Source organism: Telopea speciosissima, chromosome 1 (assembly GCF_018873765.1).
Source record: "Telopea speciosissima isolate NSW1024214 ecotype Mountain lineage chromosome 1, Tspe_v1, whole genome shotgun sequence".
NCBI lineage: Eukaryota > Viridiplantae > Streptophyta > Magnoliopsida > Proteales > Proteaceae > Telopea > Telopea speciosissima.
Window position 1 is genome coordinate 54,943,020 of NC_057916.1, and position 10,057 is coordinate 54,953,076.

Sequence of the window (10,057 nt, forward strand, 5' to 3'; positions counted from 1 at the left end):
CTCTTGGTGACACGTCATCCTTTCAGATTTCAACGGAAACACCATCTATTTTACCAATCCCACATAAAAAAAAATGGAGGAACCAAGGTTGTGTTGGTCTATAAAATAGAGACCATGATCCCTTCCTCAGACCCATCTTGCATCAAAGCAATGATTGGCTGATTAAGTGTTGACTGATATGACCTTAGTTGTCAGCCACTCGTCCTGCAAAATAGTAAAGTAAAACTTTTCATTTAAAGAGTTGTACCAACATCAACCACTCAGCCTACTAAATAATTACAAGCTTTTTGGGAATTCTCATTAGGATAGGTTCCTTTATTATCCATCATCTAAAGAGCCATTTTTTATGTTGCAAAAGTACGAGATCGGGTTTAGAACATGTATTGAACGTTAATTTCAAACGCACCCACTTTTTGACATTCTTTTGACCAGAATTCTAAAGTATGTGTTAAACGAGACGCCACACGACCTCATTTCCAATAGTAAAATGGGTACCATACCAAAGTTTGTTTACTCTAAAAAAAAAACAGAGCCCATCATGATTGTATATTTGGACCATATCTACCACTATGAGTGGAGAGGAGAGGGGAGAAGGGGTGCCTTTTTCTGGCACAAATATGCAACCAGGAGAGTTGATCCCTTAACCTCCTGGGGCATGTGCTTCAAGTAACAAGCCTCTATCCAACCGCTATTTGGACCAATTGTTTTTTTTTTTTTGGGAATTGGAGAGCTTTAATAGGGGGGATAGGGGATGGGGATAGGCCCCAAGGTGGTTTGAACCATGGAAGAAGAACTCGACCGAAACTTGTCGAAACCACCGAGTTCACTCGGTGTCGCAGGTTTTCGAGACGAGTTGAAGGGTGATTTTAAAAAATCAGGGTTTCAACCAAAATTCGATGGTTTCGACCAGTTTCGACCGAGATGTTGGTAATTTCACAAGTTTCGATACTTATGCCCATCGAAACTTGGGTAAACCTGGCTTGAAACCAGTATAGATACTTAAGTACATCAGTAACCAGGGTAGTTATTTATTTATGCCTATGTAAATGTTTTTGTATTTGTATTTCATTTACTTAAGGTATTATTCATAAATAAGCAAATACCCCCTATTTGAATCCAATAAAAATAGTTAAAAAATCAAATTCCAAAAGAAAAAATAGTTAACCCTCCAGTTCAAGAACAAAACTTGGATTTTCGACGGTAGGTGCAATTTTAACTTTTTAATGTTAGGGTTTTTCTCAACTCTAAAAATTCCGTAAATCGTATTATGGTAAAACATTGCTAAAACCCAAAAGTACGATAAAATATTCATTTGTTTTGATGTCCGAAAAAATATTTTCATTCAGAGCAATTTTGATAGTATTTGCGCACACCAAATTAAGTTTGACCGGTACACAACTCCTTTAATATAAACCAGATTTAAGCAATCTTGGACTTGTTGGAAAACTGTCAAAACAAGCTTTCTAACAAATCCAAGATTGCTTAAATCTAATTTATATTGAAGGTGTTATGTTTTAGTCAAACCTTATTCGATACCATGTCCAAGAACAATATACAATACCAAACTCGGATCAAAACCACAAGTATTATTTTTAGTATTCTCTATGAGAAACTGATGTATGGATTGGATTTAAAATGTCAATAATAGGCGGTACAAGAAGAATCAGGGCAAAAAACAACTTCTGGGCCTTGAAACCAATGTTTGAGTTAACCTGAAGAAAGTTTTAGGTTTCGACCAAGAAATGGTCGAAACCAAGACGAACTCGGTTTCTAACTGGTTGAAACCTAGTTGAAACGTTAACCCAAGTTTTAGAACCTTGGTTTGAACTCATAACCTCTTATTTGAGGAGTTGGTCTTTTGCCAACTGAACTGACCCCTTGGGGTTCTATTTGGACCATTCATTTGCCCATTTTAGATGGCCCACCTAGATGACTTATTCCACTCACCACATTAAATTACACAACAAATTCAAGGCACACCATCTCCACGTCCACAATTGCAAGCTCATCCGTGGGGCCCAAAATAATCGGTGTCTTAGAATGTGTCCCCCAATGTCTACTTAAATCCATTAAGAACTCCGAAGCCTTTGTTATTTTCTTTTTTTTCACCTTTCTCTCTAAGATTTCATATTAAAATATAAAAAAATAATCCTTTACTATATTTTTTGGTAAACGAAATCCTTTACTATTATAAGATAAAAATCCATAAATCTCTCACCTCCTAAAACACATAAAAAGCAGCCCAAATCAACATATTTTCTTCAAGAAAAATCCGGATCAATATCCCCCTTTCTCTTGAGTCGTGAAACAAACAATATTATGAGAAAATATTTTCTGTGGGGTCAAGCCATGCCTAGACATAGTGGGGGTAAAATGATCGCCTCAACCAGGCTTGTCAAATGGTACGGTTTTGGTAACGTACCAAAAATAGGTATCCAATACCGATACCGTATCGTACCGTTTAAGAACCCTATTTTCAATACTGCAACTGTATCGCTATAGTACGGTTTCGGTACGGTATGAAAATGGTATATAAAATGGTATATATATGGTACGGTTTTGGTACGGTATGAAAATGGTATATGTATGGTACAAAAATGATATAAATTTGATTTTTATAAATGGTATGTATATGAAAATGGTATATATACGGTACAAAAATGGTATGCATACGGTACAAAAATGGTACAGTTTCATTTTTACATGTTTACACCCCAAAACGGTATGGTTATAGTAAAACGGTACGATTTCGATACATACCGACGGTATGACCGTAAAAACCATTACCATACCGTACCGTGGTCAATACCGTTTGACCATACCGTACCATACCATTTTTGCAATGGTGCGGTTTGGCACGGTTTTACACGGGGTGTTTCGGTTTCGATTTTGGTATACGGTTACGGTTCTAGATTGACACCCTTAGCCTCAACCCCCTTAAAAGGTGGAAATTTCACCCCCGAGATGTGCAGTCCAGATCTTCTACGGCCTAATTGCCCGGGCAACCTGAGCAGCGCAGACATAAGGTGGTGCGTAATAACAGTCTTACCCCCACTCGGACAAGGCATTCGAGCAAGGGTAAAGCAGACATTGCACAACGCCTTGTGTCTGCGCCGCTCAGCTGCACTCTCATTGGCTGCCGTGCGCGTTCCCCTGTTTATGAGGCATTCTTGTCGTCTCTTGTCTTGATTCTCTTTGGTGATGGTTACTACAGCATTCGGGTCTTCTCTATCTTTATAGTATATATAGAAAGTTACAATTAAGTTACAATTAAGTTCTCTCCTAAATCGTGATAACTGAAACTGCGGCTGAAGTTGCCTATTGAGTTCCAATTCAGTCCAAGAAAGCAAGAAGCGCTCCCTCTCCATTCGGCTTCTATAACACACCCTTCAGAGATAGAAACATATAGATTTAGAGAGAGAAAGAGAGATAGAAGGAGATCATAAATACTTACTCCATTAAAAAAACTCCCTAGTATCACTCTCACTAAACAATAATTGTATAGAACTTGCTAATTCAGCTCCCCTAAAATCTCTGCTCCGTCTTTAAAGAACTTCACCTTTTAAAAAGAGAAGAGAAGAAGAAGAAGACGAAAGGGAAAAAGTAAAATGGAGGAAGAAGATATGCAGCAGCAAGAATCATCACCAAAGAGAATAAAAAGAAGACAAGATGATGGCTTCCGAAGCAGAAGCAGGAGCAGGGGAATCGTTACCCTATCCGACGACATTCTTGAATACATATTCTCGTACTTGTCGATAAAGTTAGCCATAAAGATTGGAACTTTATCTTCAAGATTTCGTAATTCATGGATATATAGTCGAAATCTTGACTTCGACGAGGAATTTGCAGAAGGCCAGAGTCGAGAAGAGTTTATCAGAATAGTTGATCGTGTTCTGAAACTCCATATGGGTCGTAAGGTGTGTAGATTTCGTCTCTTCTTTGATCCGAGCGAGAAGGTTCTACAAGTTGATGAATGGATACGTTTTGCTGCCATGAAAGGAGTTGAAGAGGTCGATTTAGACTTCTCTGCTGGCTCAGAGAGGATCTTAATTTATAAGATTCCTGATTTTCTCTTGGATTGTGGATCAGTGATGGTTCTTAAATTAACTCTCTGTGAGTTTATGCCCCCTTTGATTAGCTTCAATGGTTTTGGCTCACTCACCACCCTCTCTCTTAGTCGGGTTGATGTTACTGACCAGATACTCCATTCTGTGTTCCAAACATGTTTGCTTTTAGAGAATTTAGATCTGAATAAGTGTCTGGAGCTCGATAATCTTAGAATTTCAGCTAGAAATCTAAGGAGGTTCAAGAAGTTGAAGATCACAGATTGTAAAAATCTATATTGTTTGAAAATTGATGCCCCCACTCTACACTCACTGCATTATTCTGGGAATGGGAAGCTCATGTTCTCTTTTGGTAGTACCTCAAATCTGAAAGATGCAATGCTTGATTTCACTGTTTCAATGTTCAGAGGATTTGGGGAGACTTTATACATGGAAAATCTTCCATTTAAGTTAGTTCATGTCAAGATTCTCACTGTCTCAAGTATTTTCCTTCAGGTAAAACCCTTTTCCATCCTTTTTTTAAATTCATATATTCATGTAATTGTTGTAAATGATCTTAATTTGTTAAAAGTTTTGGAATTGAGTGGTTCAATATATATTGATTTCTTCTTCTTCTTGATGCTCTGAATTTAGGGACTGTCTCCCAAGTATGTAAATGGAGAACTTAAAGCTATTCAATTCTGTTTACACAACTTGAAGGAATTTCAATTATTGATGGAGACAGTAAGCTATTGCAATCCCTATGACATTGCTTTGTTCCTCAAGAACTGTCCATGGCTAGAGAGAATTTTCATAGATGTAAGTGTACATATTAAATTATAGTCTAGTTTCAGTTTATTGTTTCTGTTCTTTTTAATTCCATTTCTAAAACTTGTTATCACGCGGAACAATTTCTTACAGCTCAAAGGATTTTCTTTCTACCATGGGATTTACTGGGAGCTACATGCGAAGCAGCCACTAGCACAACTTGGTTGTAAATTTCAGCACCTCAAATCTGTCAAGTTGAATGGTTTCAAGTTTGAAGAGCTTGAAATGCTGTTGGTGAAGTTTGTGTTAGAAAAGGCGATCGTGTTGGAAACTCTATTTCTTGTGCCTGACAAGAACCAGTACAAAATAACCTATACTGGAGATATGCAAATGTATCTCCGGTTATTTCATTCGTGGCGTGCATCTCCAAAGACTAAAATAGTAATAACTGAGAACCGAAAGGACAGATGTTTTTATCCTACACATTCTCGGTCTTAATCAAGTGGGGAATCGAAAATTTTGAGTCAGTTAGTCAGTGTTCCCCTCATGTATGTATACTCATATCCTCATGGGAGTGTTGGAAGGAACTCATAGGTCAAAACATGATTTTTTGAAGTCTTTGGTCATTCAATCTGGTAAAATAAGCCCCTCAATCTGTGGTGGCAGGTAAAACTTTAAGATTATATGAAATCTTAAATGTTCCATTCTTTGTACAAATTATGATATAGATAAATCAGCTGTATTTTTCCAGCTTCAGATAGCTTCTTCATACTTGAATTTGAAACTTTTCAGAGTTGTAATCCATAAACAGGACAGTAGGAGACAAACAGGAATAGGTGAGCAACTTATTCTTGATATATTGGTTTGTTGCAATATTCAAATTTGACAATATTGGTAAGGAAAGCAAGTACTCTTTGTTTCCGATAAATGAATTCGAGATTTGAGTTGGTTCTTCTTCTGTCTTAGAACCCTATATTGTTTATATGTTTGTTGAAATATTGTAATTCAATGGTTGTGGCTAAAAATACACCATTAACTTTCTTTCTTTTTACATTAGAAAAATGCTGAAATAAACCGCTAAATAACACCAATATTAGATCTTGTTTTGCTTAGATGATCCTATACAAAACAAAACAAAAAAAAAATCTGAAAATCCATGTTCAGATGGAAAACCTTATCCAGTGTACTCAGAGGCTTCAAATCTGCTCTGAATTGACAAGGCAGACCTCCAAACAACTTTTACACAGTCATGTTATATATATGCAAATGCACATTTTCTTTTCTATATGCTTCAAGTATTGAGAGAATGAAATTAGAGAATGAGAGTGGATCTGCATTTGCTAGCTAGAATATTTTAGAGGAACAAACCAATGATCATTACTTGAGCTATGCTCATCTAACTAGAAAGTGGTGATTCCACTTGATCAAAGGACGATTGCTAATGGACGCCAAACATAAATGTAAGTTCTGTACCAGTTGATTTAGAAGCCTATGGAGGAAGCAAAGGGATTGAAAAATTATTTCTTCACAGCTTAATGCTTTTGAAAGTGTAATTAAATGAAACTCAGTGAGGAAAACTCACAAGGACAAAGAAGTAGAAATGGGTGATTTCCCGTGCAAGAGAGAGCATCAGCAGCAATTAGAAATTCCAACAGTAAATGGGAGTATGAACGAATCATAGTTTGTAAACAAAAATATCCAGGAAAATGTATAAAGGGGTTCCTCAACCTACTGAGAAAATTAAGATGATATGAAGAAAAGTCACAAATGGAAAACCAGGTTTCTGTCGGAAAAACTAATGCTTGACAGACCCCTATAGATAAAACATGAGCTAGAGCATGAAAAATGCCTAGGCCAAGCAACCCCACGTCCAAGTTGTAAACCCTGTAATGCAGATTAGATTCCTCCTTCTTCTTCTTCTTAATTCCAATGGGATTGCTAATGCATAGGATACCAAGTGATAAGGATTTAGCCACAGAGCTCATCAATGTCTCTGTTGGTTGAGCCATCTCACTAAGAAAAAAAGTTCCCCAAGGGGAGTACAACCAGGCAAACATTGTATTGGACTATGTGAATAAAGTACAAATCAGCACTGTTGCAGCAGGATCTGGATCATGCTCTCCTGGTACCGAGCTGATCTACACAAGAGAATAGAAGAGGCTAAGGAGTGCCGGCCTGAACCGGGAGAGTCACTCCGATGCCGAAGTCAAACCTTGTTGCAGCAGATAAATCTCTTAGTAGAGAATATATGAGAAAAAGTCCCTTTACCTGTGTTAGGAGTGGCAATTTATACGGCTGAGCTAGTAGATCGATACAGAGTCTTAGTCACCTATAGATCATTATCAGTGACTCCAATTTGTATAGGTGGCATCCTCTAGAGTGGACACTTGCTATGGGAGGTCATGCAGAATGCCTGTTCCTCACCGGGCCGGTTAGTTGTGGGTTAATCCCTCTCTTGGGGTTAACTTGCTTGAATCTCAAGTTATGCTTTCAGTTGAAGTGGCGTTGTGTTACCTACTCCTCGCTGGCCTAGAAGTTCATTGGTCAATATGATCGGCTCAGCTGACTACTCAGGCCGACTTGTATTTTCGAGATCATCAAATGTGCTTCTGGCCGCTGATTAATTAGGAGTTTATTGGGTACAATTATATGTTGTTTGGTTTTTCCTTGGCCCTGTAGGACGGTTCGGTCGTCCCGAAGGACAAGTGGCAAGATATGATTGGTTTACAAAATCTAGGTTTATCAAATGCCCCCCACTCATTTGAATCGGTGTCGACTTGTGTAAATAGAAGCTTAGCTAGATTGGAGTAAGAACTATGTAGGCGCGTACTAAATGCCCTGATCCGTACCTTCTTGGAATAAGCGATGCATGGTCGGTGCTTCGGCGAGGAGCTTCCGCCATCCGCCATGTGTTGACTTACCATTATTGCGTCTTGGGTAATCGAAATGTCCCTTGATTGTGTCCATTCATTGCAGGGAATCCTAGCCGTTGAATCTTCCTTTCATTCTCTTATAAATAGAAGACCCCTAGCCTTCATTTTTTGTTACTCGTAGTTTGCTTTTCTGTTCGGAGATCGCAGCTAAGAAAAGTTTTTCAGATCCAAGTTCGATTTGGTGGTATTCGATAGACGACTTTTGGTTCTGTTCAGATTGCGTATTTTAGCCTCAGCTCACCATAAGTAAGTATCCCATTTTATGGCTCATAGCGGTAGCGATTGCCATTTACCTAACCTAGCCGGTTCCATCCCTAGTATGAGCTCTGGGACCGATCCTAATCTGTTAAGTAGTCTTTATCTTGATGATATTAGTGGGATCTCTAGAGAGGTTCAGATGGGAAGTAGTAGAATAGGAAAAGACCTAGGGAAGGTCTGGCCCGAGCTTGGGAATGCATTAGGACCTGATTGTGAGATCGAAATTGGTTCTATTGTTGCTGGTCCTGTCTTGGGAGAACGGGATCAGACTTCCAGTCCGGCTCTCGAGGTGGATGAGGTCGAAGCCGAAGATAGGGAGAATCAAGGCTCGGCTGATCATGGGGACCAGGTCTGAATCGATCACGAAGGTTAAGTAGTAGTTGAGCATGATAGTGAAGAGACCGAGTCCAATGCGGAAAACGAGTAGTCGGACGGTGCTGACTCCGTGTCTAGCATTCTAGCAGAGTCGGATTTGGTTTATTTAAAGAAAAAGTTTGGGATTCCGGATCAGGTCATCCTGAGAGTCCCAACTGAGAATGAAAAAGTATGCCATGCACAGAGACCTTGGGTCAGTCTTTATGAGATAGCTTTTCTTAACGGGCTCAGACTCCCTATCCTGGGTTGGGTCAAAGTGATCTTTGACCATTGGTTCCTATCTCCATGCCAACTAGTGCTGAACTCTTGGAAGATTTTGTTCAGTCTTTATGTCTTTTTTAAAAGGCTTGAGCGCGAACTGACCCCCGTGCTATTTCCTCGCTTTTTTCTGTTGAAGAAGTGTAAGATGGAGGGGTGGTACTACTTCACCTGATGTCATTTAGGTAAAAAAATGGAAAGGACATTTATTTTTTACACAAATGCCTAGTTCAGCCAAGAAAAGGAAAGATTGGTTCGTCTTCGCCGATATTTCCGTTTCTCCCTTTAGGTCTGAGTGGCTGGAGATTGGTGTAAAGTTTGTGAACCGATCTCTTCCCTTGAGTAAAGATGAAGAGGAATCAGTCGAGCTGGCCTTTAAGGCCAAGCATTTAGACGTCAGAAAGCTGAGTTCTAAGGAATTTCTTTGTCAATGGAATCTAGGTGAGTTGAACTGACTCGGTTTGGAATTTATTTTGTTGTTTGGTTTTTCTAATTTTAGGTTGTAAAGACGATAAAGAAGATCAGATCGGGAAAGTTGGTCAAGATGGTAAAGATCACCATAAGCGCAAACGCGATGATGCCGGCCTCCCCCAAACCAAGCAACTCGAGTAAAATAGGGATCTAGCTCTCTAGGATAAAGTAAAATACACTGTCAAAGCTAAGCCCGAGCCAAAGAAGAAAGCAGACGAGGAGGGAGAGACATATGCCCTCAGATGGAAACTTCATCCTGGATATTCGGCGATAGAAGACGTGACCATAGCTCGGGAGTGGACCCTTAAGAGCCGGCTCCCTCACAACCAAGAAGAGTTGATGGATCTTTCTGATGGTATCTTCTCCTTTGAGTACTACAAGTATTTGGGTGCAGTAAGTTGTCCAGTTTTTAAGAAGCTTCTTAGTCCTAGCTGATTCGTGCTTCCATTTTCGTTTTTATTTTATATCTATTTTTTTTAGGGTTTTACCTATTCTGCTAAGGTTGGCTTTCGCTTAGAATGGGTGTGCCACGAAATTTGGAAGAACTCTCTGAACTTGAGTTCGGCTCTGGGAGAGAAGGTGTAGCTAGTGAAGAAGAATGAGGCAGCCAAGGCCACCATCTTGGATTTGCAGAACAAGCTCGCCAATTTAACCGAGCAGAGCTCAGAGTTTGCGAAGGAGAGGGGCTGGTTCCATAGCGAAAAAAAGAACATGAAAAAGTAGCTGGCTGATGCGCGAAGGGAGGCTAAGGAGATCAAGCATAGGCAATCGAATGATTGAACGATTTATGGCTTCTGAGGAGTTTCATGATCTAGTCAACTCTTTTAATGTAAATGCTTTTGACATGGGTGAGAATGATGCCTGCCAGCATGTTCTGGGATGTCTTCCAAACTTCAAATTTTTGGATTACCTATACTATACTCCTCCTACCATGATACGACGACAACGGTG

The 10,057-nt window shown here is 39.3% G+C and overlaps 1 protein-coding gene across 1 annotated transcript; it reads left to right on the forward strand.

Moving 5' to 3' along the window:
- Positions 1-3,608: 3,608 nt before the first annotated feature.
- LOC122651392 (putative FBD-associated F-box protein At1g61330) lies at positions 3,609-8,357 on the forward strand. The gene is made up of 4 exons (XM_043844776.1): positions 3,609-4,559; positions 4,698-4,862; positions 4,965-5,203; positions 8,120-8,357. The coding sequence occupies exons 1-4, from the start codon at positions 3,609-3,611 to the stop codon at positions 8,355-8,357; spliced, it is 1,593 nt and encodes a 530-aa protein (XP_043700711.1).
- The last annotated feature ends 1,700 nt before the right edge of the window (positions 8,358-10,057 follow it).